Raw genomic sequence first — 26,150 nt, 5'->3', positions numbered from 1 at the left:
AAGCTTAAGTAATGTAGGTCTGTAGTAGCCATGATGTATGCTGGTAGTGGCTATATAGTTATATTTTATTGCCTGCAGCTTTCTCCTGCACTGCGCAACAGATTTACAGAGATATGGTGTCCACAGAGTAACAGTCGTGAGGATTTAATACAGATCGTAAAGCACAATCTTCATCCAGGACTGTCTCTGGACAGGATAAACCACCAAGGTAAGTATAATTTAGTTTTGTGTCAAATTTAAACTCTGCATTGGAGAGAGAACTGAATTTGCAGATTGAGATGGTTTTGGCAAGGATTCACACTAATGCTTCTTCCATCCATAAATACAACTATCTTTGCAAACAGACTCTGATACACTGGCCTCTGTTCCTCCATTCATAGCATTCCATTGCCATGTGACTGACCAAAAGTTGATAGTTTTCAGCAAAGCAATGCAAAGGTCCCCTCCCCACCTGAACTCTTCCCTCCTCTTCAATATCTTATCCTATTTCTCAGGTATTGGGGAGGAACAAAAGACCAGGACCATATCTCTCATTTCCTTTGCTACTGACAGCTTGGCTGTTGGTTTAATTTACTGAGCTCTCTCTTGTATTCCCTTACATTTTAAGTTTTGGGTGGTTCAGTCTTTGACAGTGCAGACACTGGGTTCCTCCTCCTCTGTTGGTCTGGCACAATTTCCCCCCTGAAGTACTCCTTCCTCTGCTGCAGTTAGATACCTGCTTTACTCAAAGCGGCATACAGGAAAGTGATTTCTGTGTGCAAATCTGGCATCTACCAGAGAAGGCTAAAGAAAAGGATTGGGTTGGGGGGGAAGAGCAATGAACAAACCATCTGTGTCTCCTGCAGTACTTATGTGCTGTGGGGAGCCTTAAGAGTCCTCCTCTGAGAGCGAAACCTTTGCAATTGGCTCAAAGGCTGGATCCATTTCTGGAAATCAGATGAAACTAGCCCCTTAGCTTCTCTAAAGGGGGAGAGAAATGCCCATGTTGGGAGTCGAGGCTTTCCCAGAGGCATCAATGGAAGCAGTTTTCTGGGGCTTTGAAAGGCCTGTAAAATAGGGCGAGGGCTCACTTGTGGGGAACAGCAACTTTTTCCATGATAGACTCAGACTCTGAAAAGATTTTTCAGATTTCCACAAGGTAAAGGGCTTTCATTGGCAAACACCACCCCACTCCTTTGCCTAGCCTGTGGATTACATGAGTGGCTCAATGAGTTATTTCTGCCTGCTAAACCTTTCCAGGAGCCTTTAACCTCCGCTCCCAGGGGGTACTCTCAGAATTCTTCCATGTTTCCAGATTCTCTGCTAAGCTGCTGGTGCTTGCCCTTCCCCTTGAGTTTTCATGACTGCTCTAGTAGGTCACAGTTCAAAAGAGGGAGAGGTGTCCTTAGAGCTGAGCCCCAGGCTCCAATACAAGGAGCTAAAGCAGCTTGATAACTCTTGCTGTGGCACGTTTTTTTTGCAGAATTCCTTCCCAGTCCCATCTCTCTCTCCAACAGATCATGTAGACAGCCTGCATCGCTCCTGATGTCAGTCAGGATTTTTTGCCAGATCTTTCTGGGGTGGGGTTGGGGGTTCAGCAGTTGCTCATTTGTCAGGAATTTCCCTCTGAAGCATTAGACTAATTTCGTTTTAGGAATACTTGGAAGTGAACCCAAACATTCCTCCTCAGTCCCTAAGCAGAGGCACAAAGATTTGGTACTGTCAACCTTTTTCCTCCATGCTTTCCTTGTGGGGGAGGGTCTTTTTCTTTTCATCCCAGTGGATAATCCTTCATCTTCCAAGGGTATTTTCTCTTTCTTTGTTTTTTCCAAGATCAGGGAGGCCTTTTTATTCTGAAAATTATCTGGGGGATAGGAACAAATTTTGAAGGTTACTTAATATTCTTTGTAGCCCCAAGAAAGAAGAAATCAGATTTATTTTGGGTCCTTTAGTGTGTTGAACCATTTCCTAATCTCAGATTCAAAGTGGAATCTTCCATGTCTACCTTGTTTGCTATGGATGAGGACATTTTCAGGCAACCTGTTAAGCTACTATAAACTGGTGCTTCTGCTGAAATACTTATAGCAAATACTTGATTTAAAAAAAATAAAAAAGCAATACCCAATAACCAATTCATCTGTTGCTCACAATTCTGTATCTGGGAACCATTCTCAAAGAAAGGAGTTTCTGTATTTTGCTGAAAAAACTTTGATTTCAGGAACTAAATTTCATTAGTTCCTCATATCAGTATGACTTTTTTTTTTGCCCTATGCTATATATAAAATGCATGTGATGAATTTTGTGGATGTATTATTTTTTAAAGTGTGTTGTAGAGGATTATAAATCTGTTCTTCACTCTTCTCCTCTCCCCCTTTCATTGAGCACTTTTTGAAGATTGAAAGCACCACACTTCAATGCAAATATTTTTTTAAAACAAATCTGAAGAACTTGATTGATTTTCTGTATTTCAGGGTTCTAGTTATACAGCTTTGTGCTGGAAATGACCTATATAATTCAGTTTATAATTGCAACATCTCCTTTTTTTTTATGTTTTAGGGACAGACATAGCTGAGCTGATGATGGACTTTATTGAATGGCTAACCAACCAAGAATTTGGGCGTCAGTGTATTCTCAGTGTCCGGGACGTCTTATCGTGGGTTAACTTTATGAATGTCATGGTAGAAGATGAGGAGTACAGCCTATTTTACATCTCTCCTGTGATGTCTTTTGTCCATGCTGCGTGCCTGGTGTACATTGATGGAATAGGTTCAGGTAGGTCATCAGTGCTTATCAGAGAAGAGGTGAATATATTTAACTCTTTACATTTTTTTCTTATTTTGCTCTTCATATTTGATTGATATCCCAGTGTTTAGTTTGGTTAAAATGAAGGCATGATGAAAATATTTGCTTCCATTTGTCAGTATCTTTAACTTAGCGTGTTTTTGCTTGCCATTTTTAACAGCAAGGACTTCTTGAATGGTTCAGCAAGCTACACACTGCACATATACAAAACTACATTAAAGTTGCAAAGTCAAGCACCATCCCCTTACGTGTATTTCTGGTGATAAAGTTTTTAATTACTTGTTCACATACTATATTTCCATAGGATGCCTGCCTCATTCAGTGCCCAGTATGGACAGTGCTCAATAAATGAGTATCTAATTTGATATTATTTTATCCATCTCATTCAATGTGTGGCCTGAGGCCTTATTTACTGCAGTGTATTCAAGCCCTGCTCTGAAGACAGAATTTTTAATTTCCTCTTGGGCTCTTCTCTGGGACTCCTCATTGTAGTACCTCAGCGTTTCAGAACTATTAACTTACCTTCACAACACTCCTGTGAGATGAGCGGGTATTATCAGATGGGGTGCTGAGGCAGAGAGAATAAGGACAAAAATATCCAAAAAAGTTGGGTGCCCAATTTCAGGCCCTTAGGACCTGGTTTTTCAGCATACTTAGCATTATATAGCGCTTCATATGTTCAAAGCACAGCTCCCATTAACCTCAGCTGCAGTTGTGGATGCTCAGATCTTCTGTAAATCAGACCTCAGGGTTTCAAGTTAGGTGCCCAGAAAATGAAAAACAAACAATTAATGACCACATCTGACAAGTTTAGTTAAGCGACTTGCCTAGTATCACACAGGAGCGGCTTTGGCAGAGGCAGGGATGGAATTCAACTGCCTTAATCAAGAGAGCGTCCCTTCTCTTTTTGCAATCCCCTCCCTCCTTCCCTACATACTTTCCAACTTCTGCAACAAATGAGGCCAGGGTCCTACAGACAGTAGCTTCCTCCTTTCCTACACAACCCTGATTCATCCCCAGAGCAGGTCTGTCCTGTCCACTGATTAAGGGAGGGGTCCAGTGGAAAAACTATATTATCATGTAAATAAAGACTGTATCATGATGTATACACATAAGCGGGCTGAATTAAGGTTGCACAGGCAAACTTAATTCTGGCATTTCCTAACTTTTGAGTGCTTGAGTTTGCAACCTTAATGTTCTTTCATTGTAGTGTTTCTGAGTGTAACTTCCTAGGCTTTTAAAATAGTAAATTGGAAAAAACAGAAATTCTATTGTGGCCTCATGTTGACACCCACATGGGTTATTAGCAGGGTTGGGACCTTTAGATCCGCAGCAGAGACCTTTGCCACTTGCATTCACAGAAGAACTGATAGCAATTAGTAGGTGCTCATCCTCTGTCGACCACCTCTAAAGGGGATGAGACACTCACTTTCCAGTGGGTTTCCACAGATATTTGCTGACAGCAGAAGAGTTGTAAGAGTCAGCAATCATGGGTTCTGTTCCAGGCTCTAGAGGGGAGTGTACTCTAGTGGGTACAGACTCTTCTGCCTGTCTCCACCCTTCACGAAGCTTGATCCCTTTTTGCCCTGCTCCCTCCAACCTGTCTGGCCTGTGTCTGGTCCAGTCCTGTCTCTTCCTCACCCCTTGCCCCACCCACTCTGTTTCCATTTCTCAGGCTTCTCTTTCCAGTCCCAGTCTCCTTGCCCAGCCAATCCCAGTTCCTACCCTCCCAGCTCCTTATCCAATTTGTCTCTCTTTCCTCCTCCTGCCCCCACCCCCATGCTCCCAGGTTTCTCAACCAATTTGTCTCCCCATTCCGGTAACTTTGCCTAATCAGTCCCAGTTCTTCCTGTGGACCCAGTTCCTTGTCGGATCTGTTTCTTCTCCCCCTGCTTCTCAACCTCTGGTTCCTACTCCCAATCTTCTTGTCCAGTCAGTACCCCCTCCTCCTATCTCCTTGTCTGTTGTAGGGTGTTTCCCTTCTTCCCTCAGACTTGAAAACTGACAAACATAAGCATGTGAATTTCTCCAAAAAATCTGCCTTAAGCAGACATCTGGCCTGGAAAATTTCAGCCCAAACTGTTGAAGTTTTGCGTAGTTATAAGCAGCTATAAACAGGATCTTTTAATGGGAAGTGTGAGGCAACTTTAATAATAGGCAGTGTTACCCTGCCCCACCTATAGTACGGTAGGTTGATTAACCTTCACCTTTTTGATTTTTAATTCAAGGCAGCAATACAGTTGTGATGTGACATCAAGCACCTTGTGCCTTCTGGAAAACAATGCTACTGTATCTGTAGATCTATATTTCATACATGTGTGTCTCTTTGTTGAATTCACTAACAGTATTTGGTTGAGCTCAGCACTGTGCATTCACTGTAGTTTACTGCACTGCAGTTTCTATACTGTTGGCTGTCCATGTGTTTCTGAATTTTGAAATGAAAACAACTGGCTGCAGTTGGAAATCTTATTTTACTTCCTTTTGTTTTCTTTAATATAGGTACAACATCTTGCTCTGCTGATACTGCTTTATCCGCTCGTGAAAAATGTCTGAAATTCTTATGTGAGAAACTTTGCACTATTGTTGAGCTTACGGAATATCAGAAGGATGAACTGAGGATTTACTACAGAACAAAGGAGAGAGAATTTATATGGATGGAAAACTTCATCGGAGTCCATCCATTTTTTATACCAAGAGGCAAGTCTTTTTTGTGGGGTGGGGAACATTCATCCCATGTTTTGTTTTTAATGATTTATCAAGTACTAGCCTTAGCCCCAAGATATGTGGGGAACTACGCTGTAATTCATGTGTTCTAAAAATAAAGACACAACCTCTTTTCTTTTTATAAAAGCGCTGCAGAGTATTTCCAAGCATATCTAATATAATTGTTCCTCCCTTTTTAGAAAGCCATATCTGTAAGCAACCATTTTTTTTTTACTTTGAGTGGCTGCTTCAGGCATATTACACTTCATCTGACCTCAATTTTGGTGTGTAATGATATCTCAGTTTTCATGGTCAGATCAGCTGCTAGCTTTGGGCCATGGGCAGTGCTCATCCATCCACTTCTCAAGGAATGGGAACCTATCTTATTGCTCCACTGTTAGAGACTTACTGACTGACCCATTGCAGCCTTAGAATTCCAAGGGAGAGTATGTGGGTACCACAGGACTGAGTATGATATGCGAACCTAGATATTCTTATTGTGTAATATTTGGACCGTTCTTCTTGTGGACTGGCTAGGACAATAAGATCTCTTTTCCTCTTAAACACTGATATAGGGCAGTCAAACTTCCCCTCTCCTCCCATTGTTGTCATTGTGCCCCGTTAGTACACAGGTGAATTGGAGGGACACTATAGTACTGGTGACGTTCATGGCTCTGAGTTTGATTGTGGCATAGTTTCTGCAATCTTGTGCTGCAGCTATAATGAAGTCTAAAAGTTTTATTTTTATCTGCCTCTTCTTCTCCCACCATAGCATCTAGGGAATCTAGACCAACAGAACTGTGTTTTAGCATTGGACAACCTGGTGTATTGTATTTTACTTTGTTTGGATACAGGAAGCTGATATTTAAGATTCCATCCACAAAGTAGATGGAAAATGTGCTGTATTGGGGATCATTAGTGTCTGCTTATGGAGGAACTAGGTGAGTTGTGGCCTACAGCCTATGAGATACCAAGACCACATAAGTTCACCAGGTGTCTTGTTGCTGCTGCAAGCTAGCAGTTTGGGTCAGTTGTTGAGTGAAACTGTTTTCTCTAGTTTCAGAGTAACAGCCATGTTAGTCTGTATTCGCAAAAAGAAAAGGAGTACTTGTGGCACCTTAGAGACTAACCAATTTATTTGAGCATAAGCTTTCGTGAGCTACAGCTCACTTCATCGGATGCATGCATCTAGGCAGCTTCTGTCAGACAAGCGGTCATGGGCCCTTATATAAGAAACCATTTCTTGACAATGGTAGTCCTACAAATTACCTTTGGGTTTTGAGCCTTTTTTGTAGGTAAAGGTGGCTGAGAAGGTTTTGAGGAAGCGGCTCTAATGTTGTTTTGAAACTTCTGATTTCCTTGTCCTGGAGGGTTTTATTTCAGTGAATGATAGTGTCTATCTGCATGGGTTTTCTTGGCCGATGGATCTCTTGGTGACCGACTAAGTTCTGCTGTCTGTTCGATGACTTTATTAGACCTACTAGTTCCTTTTCCTGCTGTTTACTGTGGGGTGATACTGAGCTGTCTATGGACTGTGGAATGTGTGGATGGGGTTATTTAGCATCTCTTCCCTCCTTTCTGAGAAGTCCAACAACAGCAGTGTTGGGGAAATCGCATGTCATTCCGCGAAGTTTTCATAAGATATCTTGTAGGGTTTCATCTTGTTGTCTTCTCTTCTCTCTCTTGTCTCTTCAGACTTGCTCAGGGAAGAGGGCTGGATTCCATGTTTAATTCTGCAGGACATGATATGAATTCGGGATTTCATGATCCCAGCATTCCACAGCATTGGAGGTGCCATTAAGATCAGTGGGATGTTTGCAGAGAGATCAAGGGAGAAACACAGCCATTATGTAGTAACTGAACTGTTTATTCAGCATGTCATTGGCATATTTTGTATCGCTTACAAAGGAAAATCTGCTCCTGTTTAGGCCACAACTACTTCTGTCCTTTGTTTCTCTTTTTCGTTCTCTTCTTTTCTCTTTTTCACTCTCCGTCTTCCCTCTGTGTATCTCCTCTGTTCTCTCTGCATTTTCTTCTCTGAAGCAACTCCTAATTCCCTTTCCCCGTAGGGCTTTACACCCATCCTTTTGCTGTTCCATTTGCTAAAATAATCAGCAATGGAATAATTAATATTGACATTGAAGTGTGGTCATTGTGCGTTAAAGTTGACAACTCTAGACTGGTCAAAAGTGGACAATAAAGTTCATACCCCTGAGTCTTTGTTTCAGGATGTTTTTTTCTGACTTGGCAGATATCATGGCATCAGTTACATTCAGTTCATGTTTGGAAGATTATCTCTGTTGCCATGAGGACTAGAAACCCTATTAAAAAAAAAAAAAAAAGATGAGATTCTGCACAATCTGAATGTGTCATGCAGGCCACATACATCATGTGGGCTGTGCATTTTGATGCCACTGATAAAACCACATTAATGGATTGGTACTATAGTACCCATTGTGCTGATAGCTAAAAGCTAGGTCTTTCATCAAAGCCAGGCAGTACAGTCTCTCTGCTTATCCAGTGTCTGCTTGAGAGGCATGGATCAAGGTGAAATGCCTGAAGTTCAACCCAGAAAAAAGAGAGGTGATGCTGGTGGTGAATGGGAGAACTGATCTGTGGTGGTGAGGGGTTCTATGCTATGAAGTGTTGTGCCTTCCCTTAATCCAAGGTGTGCAGCACAGGGGTTATTTTGGACCCTTATCTGCTACAATGTCTGATCTAAGTGTCAAAATTTTTTTCTATCTGCGCCTGGTCAGGATGTTGTGACCTGTGTTCCCTCATGCAATCCTTGTCACTCTCTAGATTGGGTGACTCTGATGCACCTCTGAAGTCCACCAGAGGTATTAGGGTAGTGCAGGACACAGTAGCTGACCTGTTTAGCTATGCTGAGCATGCTGCACCTGTGCTCTTTATGCTGCAAGGGCTTATCTATGTCCAGACAAACTGGAGATTGCTGGCTTCTCTGAAGCTCTGTATATGGTCTGGCTATGTAAGAGCTCACTCTCCCTTCATACTTTCATTACTGATGAGATTAAAGATAGTGTTTCTGTAACTAGATTTGCAGACCAGGGGAATAAGGAAGGGTGTTTCACTCGGCGCCACTTAACGAGAAGTTGCTGCCAGCTCTTTGGGGGAAGCCTCTGTCTGAGTTAAATTTGTGTATGCTTTTAATGACTGAGAAGAGAAGTGGATGGAGGTGTTACCTTAGCCTGTGTGCTCTTTAGTGTGACATCATGGGAGTTGTAAATTTGGAGACTGTCCTTTTGGTGGAGCCAGTTATTGGCAGGATAATATATTTTGATTGTGACTTTACTGATGTAAAGTCTCTCTTTTTTAGGCAGCAGGCATGTCGATTTTATTTAAACAAAAATAAATGTGTAGACAAATGGAGAAGTCTAATATAAAGAAAAATGGAAGAGTTCTAAATAAGAAGTTTGTCATATAACGCACACTCTTTTGGAAGGATGGAATGTTTTCAGGTGTTTATAAGTAAGGAGAAATGTGCTGGGATGGAAAAGAGTGGTGGGAGTAAGAGTGCTGACTCATAATTCATTTGGCTAACTTTTATTTTATAACATTGCACAATTCAGAGCAGTAGTACCCAGTCTGATTATGGAGGAAGGTCACATAAGCCTAACCCTAAATGTGTGTGGGCCAAACTGATTCTACATATTTGAATAAGTTTAAAGTCACCTGTATTGAGTTATATTTTAAGTTCAGCTTGTTTCATAAGTATTTAGATAGGTTGTTTCTCAATTGTACGGTATTGTCTATTTGCACACTTGTGCAAACTAAAATGATGTAATCATGACGACAAAATACTAATGAATCAGTTAGTGTATTGTGTTGAAGCAGGCCTTATGAAATGCCCTGGTGGGCCTTAGATTGGACATCCCTGTTTAGAGCATGTCTCTGTTGTATTATAGCCAGTGCCTAACTTGAAACATTCAAAAACATGGTGACGGGCAATGTTCCCTCTAATTTTTCCCATGCATGTGCAGAATGAATTTTGTTATGTGCACCAATATGGAGGTGATGTGTGGTGGGAGTGGGGCTGGGGCAGAGGGGTTCAGAGTGTGGGAGTGGGCTCAGGGCTGGGGCAGAGGGTTGAGGTGAGGGCTCCAACTGGGGGTGCGGGCTCTGGGGTGGGGCCGGGGATGAGGGACTTGGGGTGCAGGCTGCCCCCTGGCCACGTGGGGGAGAGGACTACCCCCAGCCCTCTCCCCGCAGCAGTACCTGTGCTGGGGCCGGGGGACAGGCGCCTCTCCCTGGCCACGGCAATGCTGGGGCTGGGGCTGGGGAAGGGGCGCCTATCCCCGCCTCTACCCAGCCATGGCAGTTCCGGGGCTGGGGAATAATCTCTCTCCCTGCCGTGGCAGCTCTGGGGCTAGAGCTGCGGGGGAGGCACCTCTTCCCACTGTAGCTCTGAGCTCATGTGTGGCCCTTGATAGGCTGCTGCAAAGCCACACAGCTTAGAGGGAACTTAGGTGACTGGCTCTTATAAATACATCTAATCACGGAATCTTATACAAAGTTATACATGGTTTACTTTCTAACAGGATAACTGGCACCCAAAAGGGGAGAATACCTCTTTCCTAGGAAACAAATATCAAAATCTTTAAAGAAGGATAGTGACTAACACCTTGCATACATGAGAAATGGTGATTTACTATTGAAATTACAGTGAGCTCTAAAGGTGAAGGTTTCTGGTGGGCAAGAAGATCAATGTTTTCTCCAGGATGTGTTCTATAACCAGAGTAAAGTAAATGCTTGCATGAGAGGGCACTTAACTTTGGCTCACAAAACTGGCAATGTGTGAACAGATTCATAAACTTTCCCTCCACTTTGGTTCATGAACGCCTGCAGGTTTTAAAATTCCTTGTCCAAAACGCATTGCAAAAAGTGCATGTGCAGGTGTGTGTGTGTGTGTGTGTGTGTGTGCACAAAATTATGCATGAACAAATGGAGACTGCGCTGAGGTCAAACCGAATATTAAACACTAAATATGTCTGCCAGATTTCTGAGGATAAATGCTTGATACATAATTTAGTTTCTGGTCTATCTTCCATCATGCGCTGTAGTAGGGTGAAAAAGCAGTTGGCAAGTTAATAGGTCTTTAGAAAACGTGATCTAAAATATTCTAAATATCTGTAATATTTAGTCTGTGGTTTAATTTTGTTTTGCTTTCTCTTCATCTTAGGCCCTGTTTTTCAGAGGAACAGTGTTTCAGATTATGCTTTAAATGCAGGAACTACAGCAGTGAATGCACAAAGGCTGTTAAGAGCCTTACAGCTTAACAAACCCATTCTGCTGGAGGGGTCTCCAGGCGTGGGCAAGACCAGTCTAGTAGCAGCATTGGCAAAGGCTTCAGGAAATTGCCTTGTTCGAATCAACCTGTCTGAGCAAACGGTAGGGTAAAATATTACCCGGTAATTGATTTTTTTTAAAAAAATGTGTAGATCCATATGTAAAATATTATTTTGGTTTCTTATTTTATGAAGCATGAGTGGTTACACTTGTAAACTCAGATGTTGAGTCGTAATTGTCCAGCTTCCCTCATCAGTCTTGAGATTAGACTAATGAGGAGTGGAGTGTCATGACAGAGCAGAGAGCCGCTGTTGTTTCCAGAAACTGTGCTCTGTGCTGATTACAATGTGCAGATCATCACGTACGCTGCATATAGTTTGAGTGCTGCAAACTTGTTTGAAAGACTTATGCTGTAGTGTAGCCATAGCCGAAGTCAGTATAAATTATATTGCTCAGGGGTATGAATTCGCCACCCCCTTGAGCAACATAATTTATGTCAATTTTAAGGCCGGCGTGGACAGTGCTATGTCAGCAGGAGAGCTTCTCCGCCGGCATAGCCACTGCCACTTGTTGGGGGTGGATTAATTAAGTTGATGGGAGATCTCTCTCCCATTGACTGTGGCCATGTCTACGCTACCTGCCGGGTTGGCGGGTAGTGATCAATCTATCGGGGATCGATTTATCGCATCTAGTGTAGACGCGATAAATCGATCCCCGATTGCTCTGCCGTCGACTCTGGAACTCCACCACGGCGAGAGGGGGAAGTGGAGACGACGGGGGAGCGGTGAACATGGATCCCGCGCTGCGAGGACGCAAAGTAAGTGATTCTAAGTCGATCTAAAGATACGTCAACTTCAGCTACGCTATTCTCGTAGCTGAAGTTGCGTTATCTTAGATCAGTTTCCCCCCCGAGTGTAGACCAGGCCTTAGAGTGGCTACACAGGGATCTTACAGCAGTGCAGCTGCATCAGTGCAGTTGTGCTGCTGTAAGCTCTCTAGGGTAGTCATAGCCTTTGTTGGAGGCTGACATTCATGTTCTTGCATTGTTCTGCATACTGTATTTGGTGACTGAAGTCCCAATATGGAAAATGTAGAATATCTTCTTTTAACTATCATCAATTTTAAATGCATAACTAGATCTTAGCTTTTAAAAAATAAGCAAAAATGCAAAGCAAGCTCGAAATCTGGTAACCTTTTATCTAGTTTTAAATCTTTGCTTTCTTCCTCTGTTTCCCCAAGGATGTGACAGATTTATTTGGGACAGACTTGCCTGTGGAAGGTGGAAAGGGAGGAGAATTTGCCTGGCGTGATGGACCCCTGCTTGCAGCATTAAAGGGTGGACACTGGATTGTATTAGATGAGGTGAATGCAAGTCTGGCAAACCGATAAAATGGGAATATTTAGGAGAAGAGAAGTGGTGATTTATGGGTGTTTGGGGTAAAATTTTCACAACCAGCTAAATGACATGGTTGGAAGTGCCTAAATCATCTTTGAAAATGAGACGTAGGCCCCTAGTTCCACTGACTTTCAATGAAAGTTAAGCTCCTAAAAGTCTGCAGTCACTTTTGAAAATGGATTTAGACTCCTAAGTTGCTTAAAGCACTTTTGCAAATGTTACCCTTAAACTGACTGCAAGTTATTTCTTTTTAAAAATGTTTTGTATGTAGCAAAGTATGCATTCCTCATGGAGACCTGGACTACAGTTATACTAAGTATGATGTTTTGAAAAGAAATTGTGTCTTTAGCTATTTGTGTATATTAAAAAACAAACCCACCCTAATTTCCTCTGTTGTGCGAAACACAATTTTTAAGCATTTGTGTAACATAAATATCTCAACTAACTTTATTTACTTGATAAAACATTTAATCTGTGGATTTAGGAGTAGCATGAAAATAGTTCAAAAGGAAAAATGAATGCTTGAAAATAGACATCTATAATGCAATCATGCTCAGATACCTTGGTGAGGGCATTGTAAAAGAATGTAAATAGAACAGAAAAACCTTACCTTATCCACTAGTGCAGTGCCATAATGTGGGATTTGTTAGCTGTGGATAGTCATGTATGATCATGTTTGGACAGGCAAGAAAAGTTGAATCACATTTGTGTTTAAATTATAGCCTGCTAAAGTGGAGGCCACTTTTGAACAACATTATTTCATCTTATTTCTTTTTTCAAATAGTTGAATCTGGCTTCTCAGTCTGTATTAGAAGGACTAAATGCCTGCTTTGATCACCGAGCAGAGATTTACATCCCAGAATTAGGGATGAGTTTTCATGTGCAACATAAGAAGACGAAGATCTTTGGATGCCAGAATCCCTACAGACAAGGAGGTGGAAGAAAGGGGCTGCCCAAGTCCTTTCTTAATAGATTTACACAGGCAAGTCATGCATTCATTTCAGGTTATGCCTATGATTCTTTTTTGTGTCCTTCTTGTGATGTAACCCACATGCACACTACATAAATTCCTCCATGTGTTCTTGGTCCTGCAGGTATATGTCGATCCACTTACAGCTGCAGATATGGAGTTCATTGGGAATACCCTGTTTCCTGCCATCGACAAAAATATTATTGCTAAAATGGTTGCTTTCAATAACAAGGTAAAATATGTTTACTTTTCAGATTTGTACTGATGAAAACAGTTGTCTGAGGTAGGCAGAATGAGTGAGAAACGTTTAAAAAAAAATACAGAGGGTAGTTTTGGGGTGACAATGCTGACAGGTGAATTTGAAAAATAATTGTTCTCACTGAGTGTGGGCTATTCTAGAAACATGAGGGAAAACCAAAGCTTTGTTTTTACAAAACTGAGTTACATTTCTGTTTCTGGATTTAAGGCTGTTATTTATCATAGAATGCTGTGAAAAGGACTATACTCTAGGAAAAGTAGAAATTGAAGTATTTTGAGCAATAGAGGCTTTTGTGGGTATGCAGGGTATTTTTAGTATATTTGTGGGATGATCAGTTACAATCACAAGAGAAGACCATAATGGATAAATCCTTTTAGCAATAGATACAGAGATAACCAACATCCAGAATTTAGTCTATTTTAACAGGCATTTAATAGCTTCTAATTTATGGTGCCTCAAGACATAGAAGTGCTCTGTTTAGGGCTTAAGGCCTGTTGTTCTGCACATTAGTGTCCTAAACGTTTTCAAACTTACTTTTTCTAAATCCACAGTACATTGTAAAAGTTTAATTCAAATGAGTCTAATTTCAAAGACTTTTATTGCAGAAGAATCCCCTCCACTGAGTCATTGGGGTTGGACTGGTTTACAAACAAAGATAAGATTTTTGGCGTGCTTATCGAGTTGCTTCTAAAACAGATAGTTATCCCTGTTTGGCCATATCTGAGGAGACTGGGGGAAGGAGCACATCTACTCTCCAAGCTGTCAATTCTACTAAACTTGGCATTGTGATAAAGTCCACTGAAAGAATTTTATCTGAGGGGGCTTTTCTTTTGTAAGTGTGTGTGTGTGAGAGAGAGAGAGAGATAAAATAGCTGACCTTTAAAGCCAAGAAAAGTATGAAGAGATAAAAGAATATATATTAATTGTGCACTTGGCTGCATTAAATTTTTTTTTTATTATTTCAACAGACAATATTGATGTTTAGTTTAAGCACTTTTTCAATTTTTATCAATTTAAATTTTCACCGTTGCACAAAATTATAGGTTTTAACCATTATTTTTATTTTTATCAAATATTCACAGTTGAGGGAATTTATTGGGATATTGATTGGGTACACAATAATTAGTAAATGACAGTAAATATTGTGATTCAAAAAGCTAAACCTTTATAACCATTAAAACACAAATTGTCAACATCACATATCAAAATATCCGAAGTAAATATCCTTAAATCCAACTCTTAAGTTCTCAAGCAGCATTTTTCTTTCTTTGCCTATCTGTAAATTTTGATTATTGATGGAAATATTTTTTTCATTAGTTTGTGTGTGTACAGTTAAATCAATGTTTACTGGCATTACTGATTAAAATTTAATCCTTCCATGCCTAATTATATGCCTTATGTAGAATTATTATGTGGTGGAATATCACTGAAAGGATATTGGCAGATTGCAAAAGAAATGTGAGTTCATGCAATGACTAAGATGTTAGGTCATTAGGAGATAAAAGACCACCTTCATTTTGGGTGGGCTGAATCTGGTGGCAACAGACCCCAGATGGCTCCTGACAGCGACAATGAAGTGAGCAGGGCTCCTAACTCCTATTGGCAATGTTCTCTACATCAGGTGAGCAGAGCCTAATGACACAGGTCTACTTGGCTTTTAAAAATATTTCTAAGATGACTGCATATGTGAGTGAAATAAAAAGATTTTGAACTGCTGCTTTCTCCAGATTGATCAAGAGGTTAATGCTCTCAAGAAGTGGGGACAGAAAGGAGGACCCTGGGAATTTAACCTGCGTGATCTTTTCCGCTGGTGTCAGCTGATACTTGTTGATCAGTCACCAGGATGCTATGATCCAGGCCAACATGTATTTTTGGTCTATGGTGAAAGAATGAGAACCAGAGAAGACCAAGAGAAGGTGAGCTGTACATCCTTGCTTTCTGTTCCTTGATTGTTACATGTTTCCAGTAATGCCTATGTAAATGCAGGTTTCAGAGTGTTAGTCTGTATTCGCAAAAAGAAAAGGAGTACTTGTGGCACCTTAGAGACTAACCAATTTATTTGAGCATAAGCTTTCGTGAGCTAAGTGAGCTGTAGCTCACGAAAGCTTATGCTCAAATAAATTGGTTAGTTTCTAAGGTGCCACAAGTACTCCTTTTTTTTTTTATGTAAATGCAATGATATTTGACAGTTTTCCTGTAGAAATTACTGTTGCACACAAAGGAAAATTTTCAGACATCCTTCATGTACCTTTTCCTAATTTCCTCTTGAAATACCTATTGTTTCTAAAGCTATTCGTGTAAGACAGTGGTTCTCAAACGTTGATCCCGCCTCCCCGTCCCCCCACTTTGTATCTGTAGTTGTTTATGCCCCTCGCTCCCACCATACAAGCACATATATGGATGCCCAGCTCTGAAAGCAGTGCCGCTGCCAGCAACAGCACAGAAGTAAGCGTGGCATAGTATGGCATTGCCACCCTTACTTCTCTGCTACTGGCAGCAGCAAAATACTTTTACAAGGGCAAAACAATATAAAACGTTTCTCAGGTCATCTATTAAATATCAGTATTTATGCAAAAATACCTTACACGTTCTTATGGAATGACCTGAATTTCATGAGTGGATGGGGACCGAAGGTTGTGAAGTTGGGAAGAAAATTAGTAATGATATGTGGAAGGATCTAGGAATTGAGTAGCAATTGGTCGACAGCTGTGGGAGGGAGGGTGAGTAGTGTAATCTACTTAGTTAATGTTGCAAGGTTGTTGTTTTTTCCTCCACTGGCTTTGTTTCGTTTCTGCATCCTTCAAAGCCATTATCTGTAACGTGAATGTGTTGTACAGTGTCACCCTACTTACATTTTGTCGCCGTCTACCACCACCCTTCTGTATTATATTCTGCCAGCTTCTTTGGCTTTATTGAACCCTATGTCTTCTCCCATTTGACAGTGCCTTTTTTCACGCCACTCCCCAGGCTTGAAACTGTCTCCCTTGTTCAGTATGCCAAGCAAACCCACTTACTTACTTTAAGTCCCCCCTAAAATTCATTTATTTGGGTTAGCTTTATACCACTCAGACTCCTCCTGCTCTCTAATACTCCTTTCATTTTCCTCATTACAGTTTAAATAAAAATAACCAAACAACCTAGACTGAAAATTTATCAAACCATAAGACTAAACTTTTGTGCCAAATAGCTGCTTGGTCATTTTTCCCTTATGTTTCATTCTTTCCCCTTTCCTTGATCCGCATTGTCTCTTTCTATATGCTATTTCAGAAGCTTTACTGGCTGGCTTCTCTGCCTGTACTCAGTTAAAGAAAAGAGGTACTGGTAGTATAAAATTGTGTTCCATGTTCTGTGATAAGAAGCCATGATTTGCTAAGTCTGAAGGACTTGTGGAATTGCTGATGAGTGCTGCAAAACAGTTGCAGCATTTCATTGCTGGATGAAATGATCCCTTTGAATAAACCATGAATAAGTTGGTAAAGCGCTTTGGGGTAGCTCACAGTGAAAATTTCTACGGAAATAAAACATAATCCCCACACTGTAGAAATCTAGGCTGATTCATCTTTTTTTAACCTTTCTTTTGGCTATTTTAGGTCATTTCCATATTCAGGGATGTTTTTGGCCAGAATTCTAATCCATATAGGGGAACCAGACAGTTTCTCATCACTCCTTATAATGTTCAGGTAAGATAAATTAAAAAGAGGTGATTTTTTTTATCACCGTAAACTTGAGCTTCCATTTTCCCTTCTCTTGCCTTCATCGCCCCCCATCAACATACTTAAGTGTTTTTATTAATTCTTTTTAGATTGGCTACTCAGTTCTTGCTCGTGGCAACTATATTCCTCCCCCTTGCAGACGTCTGTCTCTTTTACATCATTCCCTGCAGTCCCTTGAGTCCATAATGAAATGTGTGCATATGGGCTGGATGGTAATATTGGTGGGTCCTGCAGCTGTTGGGAAGACCAGCCTTGTTGAACTTCTGGCTCACCTGACAGGTCATAGATTAAAGGTTATGGCAATGAACAGTGCTATGGATACAACTGAACTCTTAGGTGGATTTGAACAGGTAAACATTATTTTTGGGGATGGGAGGTAATTTCATAGAATCATAGAATATTAGGGTTGGAAGGGACCTCAGGAGGTCATCTAGTCCAACCCCCTGCTCAAAGCAGGACCAACACCAACTAAAGTTTATCCAACTATATATAGTAGTTGTGACATTAGAGTTAAAGCACTGAATAGAATCTATATACTATGGCTGTCTGGATATAGTAACCGCTTAATGTTGCAGGTTGATGTCATTCGGCCATGGCAGTGCCTACTAGAGAAAGTGGAGAGTGCTGTGAGGACACTAATAAGGGACAGTCTCCTTCTGACTGAAATCTGTCCCGATGATGCTGAAGTTGTGTTGCGTGCTTGGAGCAGTTTCATCCTTAACTTTAAACCCAAATCTCTGGGTGAAGGGAGTAGAAGTGTCACAACTGAACTGGTGAACAAACTAGAGGGAATACTTGCACTTATCCAGCGACTAAACAACAAAATAAACTCTTATTCAAAAGCAGGTATGTACAGAGCTTATTTGAAATCAAAGCACTGAAAATTAAATATTCCAGGTATGGACATCTCTGTGCCAAGTTATAGATCTAATGAAATGTTGAAAATGATTCCTGGTTTTTCATTGCTTATCTCTGAAGCTGCTATGAACTCTGCATATGTAACACACAGTTCATCTGTTAGAAAGGTTCTTTATTAGTGGTTTCTTCAGATTTGTTTTATTATACAAATGTACTATGGTACTGCGCAGCAGCCAAAATCAGGGTCTTGTTGTACTGGATATTTTACAAATATGTAATGAGGGACAGCTCATGACTCAAAGAGCTTATAATCAAGAATCCCAGAACTTCAGTGAGTTTGGTGTGGGTGGACTCCTGTGCCTGTGGGGAGTTCATGGCATGCAAAATATATGCATGTAACAAGCAAATGGAGGGAAAGGGAACTGTTGGATTAAATTGACAATAGTAAATCCTCCCAGTTCAACTTTATAACCAATTACAAGGCCAAACTGAGAGATGTTCGATAGCAGTTGTATTGATATCTGCATCCTAATTTTAATAGTAGAATATTGTTGCATATAAGATTTATTTTATGGTCTTCCTCTCCAAAATTTTTACCACTTTTTACCACTTGTCTTTCTAATTCCAATGGCTGGATTTCCAAAGCTAAAGGAAATGGTTATGGAGGTAGTTGGCATCCTTGTCTTGCCCCTCTGAAGAGGGGAACTTGGGGATGTTTGTTCTTGCAGTTAATGTCTAGAATAAAAAGTGGACACATTTTCATCAATTTCAGGAGGGTGATGCATTTCTAATTAAATCCTGTCAACTGCCCTTTTCAGCATTTAATAAAAATGCACCATTAGTATCTATTAACCTCGCCCCCTGTGTTAGATGTAGTAGACTCTAAGTTCCAAATCTTGCAGCTGTATCCACCCTGCCAAGACCCTGTATCCATGTAGATCTTGGGCACATGGATCCAGTTGCATAAGGGCCTAAATTACATAGTTCTCTAATGTGGAGGAAATGTGAAATCCAGCAGTGGCTCATTTAGTTTACTCAGTAAACTACTAGCTTGTCACTCCACTGGAAATGAAGGCTGTCTTGGCCAGTAATAGAAGTAGTGATTACAAGATGTGTTCTGTTTCAGAGTTTTCGAGACTGATGGAAGAATTTCGACATTTCAGGCTGCAGCTTGTTCAGTCTATGGATGGTAACAGTCATGGCACTTTTGAATGGGTTGATGGAATGTTGATTCAGGCGTTGCAATCTGGGGACTGGCTTTTAATGGACAATGTAAACTTCTGCAAGTAAGAGCATACAGTAATTTCATTTCTTCAGTCAATAAACCTCTTTCTACCTCCCTTGTTCACTTGGCCCTTCAGTCGTTCATAAAAATTTTCTAAAGCTGAAAAAGTTAGTCTGATGGCACGGTATCTAGTTAGTAAAAGTTCTTTTCCAACTGCTTTGATTATCACTTCAGCTCTTAATTTTTGGATTATAGTGTTTTGATTAACTGTGGGATTGATGATGAAAGATAATTTGCAACTCATGTAAACTTTCTTTTGAATGTAGTCCATCAGTGCTGGACCGCTTGAATGCTCTACTCGAACCTGGGGGCGTCCTTACCATGAGTGAGAGAGGTGTGATAGATGGCACCACCCCTACTGTTGCCCCTCATCCGAATTTCAGGTGCTCCATTTCTTTACTTCTGTGAAGTTACTTTATATTTTTGTTGGGTTTTGACTGAGAAACAACTTACACTGGTAGTGGCAATTTAAATGCTCTGAGGGCACATAGCAACTCCAGCATTGTTACAATTGGATGGTTTTCTACTGTCCTTCAAAATCTCTTCACATCTAAATAGCCTTCTGCAGCAAGAATGTCTTGTTAGGGGGTGACCACAGAAGAATTTGCCTGTGTTTTTGGGTTTTTGCTGAATGAGTTTAACACCTCTTTCTGTCCAAATAGGCAGAACAGAGGCAGAGGGTGCTTTATATAATTGATCCAAATAACTTCAAAGGGAAGTTAACATAAATTTGTGTCCTAATGCTAAGGTGAACTTACATAAACTGAACTCACATTGAGTTCACTGGGAATCTGCCTGAGTAAGTTCCGTGCATGCTGGTCCACTGTGGGATTGGAAGATTCTTGTTAGTAATGTCCGTTTTGGTCCACACCTAAATACTGTGTCTCCTCGTGTTCTGAACCAAGGCTATAAGGGACAGTACAGACTGGGCACTTCTCCAATTCCTTCTTACTGCTGCATGGTGTGGGATGGAACACTCCAGTGTCCTCAAAACTCGTCCTTCAACTTTATGTGTAAATAGTTCAAAAACACATCTTGTTAGATAGTTTTAGTATAGTTAGGGTCTTGGGAGTCTGTTTTTCCCCTTTGGGGGTTTTCCCTCTCCACCGCACTGCTCTCCCTTCTTCCTGGCTTGGAAATCTTGTCACGAGGTAATCTCATCAACTTCATCCTTGCTTACGCTCCTAACAGCATTAGAAATCTGTGTAAATGTAGAAAAGTCCACTTTGGCACCAAGGTGGCTGAGGTAATACCTTTTTTTGGACCAGCTTCCGTTGGTGAGAGAGAGAGAAGATTTCAAGCCACACAGAGCTGAAAGGCTTTTCTCTCTCTCTCTCTCTCCAACAGCAGCTGGTCCAGTAAAAGATATTACCTCACCCCTCTTGTGTCTCTAGTATCTGGGACTGACATGGCTACAACTACACTTCAGCACCATCACAGGCTATAGATTTCATGGGAGCATCTCTGGACTCACTCAGAGCCAGCCTTTCCAGAGACAGATTCCAATCCACGAGCATTCTGATCCGCCTTCTCAGAAAGAGTGCACAAACATTGGTTTGGACGTACCTCATCTGTCTAGGTCACATGGTGTCTTACGCCGAAATTACCCTGTTTTCCAGACTCTGACTCCAGTGCCTACAAGCCTGGCTTTGCATGGTTTATGTGCTAAGCAAGCACAGTATGGACAATCCCTAGCAGTGTGTGGGATGCTCTAACTTGGTGGCAAGACAAAGAACAGGTGTGTGTGGGAGTTCCTTTCACTCCACTGCCTCCCGAGAAGATGTTAATCACAGACATGTCTCTGTTAAGTTGTAGTGCATGTCTGGATGAACGTAGAGCTGAGGGGACATGGACCCTCCTGCGAGCCAAGGATGTGTATAAATCTACTAGAACAGAAATTAGTCTCGGAGGCCTGCAAAAGATGCTTACTACTTATTCACTCCCAACATGTCCAGTGATGTTGGACAATATGACCAATATATTATACACCTCTACCCCGATATAACGCGGTCCTCGGGAGCCAAAAAATCTTACTGCGTTATATGTGAAACCGCGTTATATCGAACTTGCTATGGAGGGCTGGGTAGGGAAGGCTGTGCCTCCCCAAACAGCCTGGCCCCGCCCCCTCTCCGATTCCCACCTACTTCCTGCCCCCGACGGACCCCTCAGAACCCCTGACCCATCCAACCCCCCCTGCTCCCTGTTCCCTGACCGCCCCCCGAGACCCGCTGCCCCTTATCCAACCCCCTAGCCCGGCCCCCTTAACACGATGCTCAGAGCAGCGTGTCGGAGCCAGACATGCTGCCGCCATAGGTGCCAACTGCGTGGGTGCTCCGGGACTGGAGCACCCATGGAGAAAAATTGGTGGGTGCAGAGCACCCACTGGCAGCTCCCCACCCCAGCTCATCTCTGCCTCTTCCCCTGAGCATGCTGCTGCGCCGCTTCTCCCTCCCTTCCCTCTTTCCCTTCGAGGCTTGCCACGAATCAGCTGTTTGGCGCGGCAAGCCTGGGAGGGAGGGAGGGAGCGGGGAGAAGCGGAGCAGCGGCGCGCTTGGGGGAGGAGGCGGAGTAGAGGTGAGCTGGGGCGGGGAGCGGTTCCTCTGCGCCCCACCTCCCCAGTTACTTGCTGCGGCCCTCCCCGTGCGCCCCCCGCCCCGCCCGATCTCACCTCCACTCCGCCGCCTCGCCTGAGCGTGCCGCCACTCCGCTTCTCCCCCCTCCCTCCCAGGCTTGTGCAAGCCTGGGAGGTACAGGGGAGGAGGGGAAATGCTTTACCGCGTTGTTATATACGAATTCGGGTTATATCGGATCGCCTTATATCGGGGTAGAGTTGTGTATCAACAAGAGGGTGGGGGGGAGAGGAAGAGGAGCAAGATCTACACCTCTTTGTGTAGAGTCAGTTCACCTGTGGGATCGGTGCATCCATCATCAAATTACACTTCAGCAGTACACCACCCTGAAATCCACAACACTTCGGTAGGCAGCTTCAGCCATCACTTCTTGATGGATCGTGAATGGGAGGCTCACAATATGTGAGAGAGATGTTCCATCAATGGGGATCTCCGACTTTGGACCTGTTGCAGGACAACAAGAAGTGCGTGATGAACTGCTCCAATGGAGCACAGGGTCCAAACTCCAGAGGAGATGCCCTTCTGATTCCATTGTTGGGAAATCTGATGTACACCTTCCCCCCGATCCCTCCTAATTCGAGTTCTCAGAAAGATCCAGCAGGATAAAGTGGTGATCATCCTCATTGCTCCCAAATGGTTGCTGCTGTTTTGGTTCCCTGTTCTCCTTTGACTGTAATCCTGTCCATTGATCAGTACTTTATCTTTCCCAGACCTCCTGACGCAGAACGCAGGCAGGATCAGATATCTGAAGACACTTAGCCTGGCAGTGTAATATTTGGATGGGCATTGAACCTAGAGCAGCAATGTTTGGCAGCTCTTAGTCATCCGTAGCAACAGCAGAAAAGAATCTACCTGGAAATGTTAATTAGCTAAGTGGAAATGATATTCTATTTGGGCTGGATGTCACTATGGTCCCCGCAGGAAACAGGCATCCCTACCCTCTTGGATTGTTCTTTCCCCTAGCTCGCTTTGGTTTCACTTAGCAACAGTCAGCACCTTCTACCCTCTGACTGACAACTATTCCATCTTCATGAATCCAGCAACTGCAGTTTCTGAAGGGTTTACTCAGAACCTTTCCTCCAGTAATTAAACCTGCTCCTACTTGGGATCTGAACTTTGGTCCTTTCGACAGTAACTAAGTAAGCCACCTTTTGAACTGCTAGCACTATGCTCACTATCCCATTTAGCTGTGAAAGTTGCTTTCCTTGTGGCCCTCACTTTGGACAAAAGGGTGGGAGAAATGGGAACCCTAATGGCTGACCCACCTTACACCATATTCCATAAAGATAAGGTTTCCTCATAACTCCACCCTAAATTTGTCCCCAAAGTAGTCTCCAATTTGCAAGTAAATCAGTTCATAACTTTATGTATATTTTCCTGAGCCTCACACTACCAAGGAGGAACAGAGACTCCATTCCATCTACAAAGCAAAAAAAAAAAACCCTTTAGGAATTCACTCAGACTCTTGGTTGCCTTTCCAGAATGCATGAGAGGGAAAGCTGTCTCATCGTAAAGACTAAGTGGATTTTGGGTTGTGTCTTTCTCTGTTGTTGTCTGAGATTCCTCCACTACACCATGTGTGGTCCCACTTTGTCAGCTTCACTTCGGGGAGTACCTCTTGTTTACATATGCCAAGCAGCCACATGGAGTTCCATTCATACCCTCACAAGACACTATTCGCTGGTGCATGCCTCCTCAACTGATGCATCCTTTACCCTCCTCCTTCATGAGTCCTGTTTTGACAGTCATCCAAAATGAAATACCCATAGGGACCAGCACTTGAAGAAGAAAGAGAGGTTACCTACCTTCCATAACCAGAGTTTCTCGAGATGAGACATCCCTGTCTGTTTTCTGTTACCAGCTCTCCTTCCCCTATGCTTTGGATCGTAGTAGAGAAGAAACTTGAGAGGTGGGTGGTCTGCACTGCCTCTTATACCCTCAGTCTTCAAACCATGATTTGAGGACTTCAGTAAAACAGCCAAAGGTTATGGGTCTATTACAGGCATGCTACGAGAGTGGGTGAGTTTCTGTGGCCTGCAATGTGCAGGAGGTCAGACTAGATGATCATGATGGTCCCTTCTGGCCTTAAAGTCTATGAGTCTTTAACTTCAGAGTACAAAGAGAGAGTGCACAGGTATGCTACTAGAAAGAATCTTCCAGTTTCAGGCATGTGAAGTGCATGCATAGCCACTGTGGAATACAGATAGGGATCACACATCTCTGAGAACTCTGGTTATGGAAGAGAGGTAACCTCTCTTTCCTCAGTATTTAACACTTTATTAGCATTATTTAATTGATTATTTTATTTGCTGTGGCATTCTCTGCAGAGCAAACTTAGTGGTTCTAAAGTGAATCTTAATTATTTTATTAATCTGTTCTGCATATTTAATAGGCTTTTCCTTTCAATGGATCCTTTTCATGGGGAAATATCCAGAGCCATGAGGAACCGTGGGATTGAGATTTACATTCCTGGGGAAAGTGATGGGAATTTATTGGACAATCTGGACATGAAGGTGTTGCTGCATGGACTGGGCTTACAAGGAGACAGTGTATGCAATGCACTCATGGCTGTACATTCAGAAACTAAAGAAACTATAGCAGGTGAGACAAGCCGCCTTAACAGTTCAGTAAATACTCCCTGTCTGGGCATTATATATCTTGTGTGGCCCTAGGCTTGGCACTGAATGTTAAGACTGGAATATTCTGGTCCCTCCAATGTGCGTTATGTCCAGTTAAAGTAGAGAGGCAGATGCTTTTAGTATAATTAGGTTTTTTCTTTCATTTCTGCTCTTCAAGGACTAGGTGTGAATTATAAAGCTCAAGAGAACCCACCACACACTTATGATTTCTCTTTACATTGCTATGAATTGTGCAAGAGTCCGCAGAATGCAGAGAGGGGCAGCCGGGGGGGAAGGTGGGTTGTGAATGACAATAAACTTATTCTGGTTGAAAATCAACACAGGAGAAAAGACTTGCACAAGGCCCTTGTATCACTCAAGCCCTATGGTAAAGGCTAAAGTGGTGTGGTGGTCCTTAGTACTACTTTAAATTTCCTTCTGCATGATCAGTATGACATGTCTGCAACACATCTGTCTCCTTTGTCGGTGCAGTCTTTTATAAGAACTATAAGTATAATTTAATAAAGAATGAGTTATATTTACATTCTGTCTAGGCTGGGATTAATTCAGTTAGCATGGAAAAATTCCTCTCAGTGAGTGGCTCTGTGGAAAGAGATCATCTGAAAGAGAAGAACTGGGAATCTGGAAATTTGGTTTCTATTCCCAAATCTGCCACTTGATGTTTGACCTTGGCCAAGTCACTTAAAATGACACAATCATCTTAAAATTTAGACAATTTTTTTAAAAAGTTAAGGTTTAGATAGGCCTGGGATTTGAAGCAGGTGTGCTTTTGTAGTTTTATAATCACATTTTTAAAAGTCTTTTCCCATGTGGCTGCATGATAGACCCATGGGAAACTTGAGTGTGACCATATAGCCGAGGCAGAGAGACTAGCTGTGCACTGAATAGCTAGGAAAAAATAGACATTTCTCTACTGTTTCAGATAATGTAATTTTAGGTCTTACTTGTAACAGATATAATCATTTACAGGCAAAAAGTGATTTTTGAGTTAGTGATGCTCCATTTAACTTCTGTTGGTCTCATTTTCTCTCCTTGTAAAATGGGGATATTTGCTACCTTGCCTGGGGGTAATGCAAGGCATATTTCATTAATGTTGGGTGCTCTGCTTCAAGGCACTATAGAATGATAGTGTGTGCCCCCAGCAGGTGAGCATGGTCAGAGGGGAGGGTGTTGGCAAATTAAAGTATCTGGAATGTTCTACAGAAATGGTTGGCTGATATTAATATTCAGTGCTTTTTCAGGTTCTGTGTTGACATTGTCATCTTTGATTCATGCTACTACACTAATTGTACAACAGTTGCATCGAGGCCTTGGTTTAGTGAAGAGTTTTTACAGAGCTTGCTGGGAAGTGTACGTCCGCTCACAGCAGTCCCAGATGAACCAAAAGGTAAATGTTTCATTCTCCTTAAAACTGTGTTGTGTTTTTTCACAAATGAACAACAATATCGAAATTCCTAGAAAAGACTGCTGCCAGAAGGAGGGTTGGTGATTCTGAAAGCAGCACTCTGTCCTGTGAAGGGCCCTAGCATGCTGTTGGAGAGCATTGTGCTCTTGGGAGTTTCAGGCCCCAGTTTTGAGCTGCACTTGTCAAGAGTCGCAGCCTGATGGA

General features: G+C 42.1%; 1 protein-coding gene across 1 annotated transcript in view; it reads left to right on the top strand.

The window, feature by feature from the left end:
• The window catches only part of MDN1 (midasin AAA ATPase 1), a 164,956-nt gene that overhangs the window by 71,078 nt on the left and 67,728 nt on the right, over positions 1-26,150 (top strand). The window contains exons 33-47 of the mRNA XM_077812817.1: positions 79-208; positions 2,536-2,751; positions 5,281-5,478; positions 10,685-10,893; positions 12,031-12,153; positions 12,972-13,169; positions 13,282-13,389; positions 15,144-15,332; positions 17,007-17,096; positions 17,219-17,479; positions 17,705-17,975; positions 19,114-19,273; positions 19,539-19,655; positions 24,295-24,503; positions 25,783-25,928. Coding sequence (XP_077668943.1) covers positions 79-208; positions 2,536-2,751; positions 5,281-5,478; positions 10,685-10,893; positions 12,031-12,153; positions 12,972-13,169; positions 13,282-13,389; positions 15,144-15,332; positions 17,007-17,096; positions 17,219-17,479; positions 17,705-17,975; positions 19,114-19,273; positions 19,539-19,655; positions 24,295-24,503; positions 25,783-25,928 — 2,625 coding nt within the window. The remainder of the gene's footprint in view (positions 1-78; positions 209-2,535; positions 2,752-5,280; positions 5,479-10,684; positions 10,894-12,030; positions 12,154-12,971; positions 13,170-13,281; positions 13,390-15,143; positions 15,333-17,006; positions 17,097-17,218; positions 17,480-17,704; positions 17,976-19,113; positions 19,274-19,538; positions 19,656-24,294; positions 24,504-25,782; positions 25,929-26,150) is intronic.

This window comes from Eretmochelys imbricata, chromosome 3 (assembly GCF_965152235.1).
Source record: "Eretmochelys imbricata isolate rEreImb1 chromosome 3, rEreImb1.hap1, whole genome shotgun sequence".
Classification (NCBI taxonomy): Eukaryota; Metazoa; Chordata; order Testudines; family Cheloniidae; genus Eretmochelys; species Eretmochelys imbricata.
The sequence above is the reverse complement of the archived record's forward strand: the minus strand, read 5'-3'. Positions and strand labels throughout refer to the sequence as shown.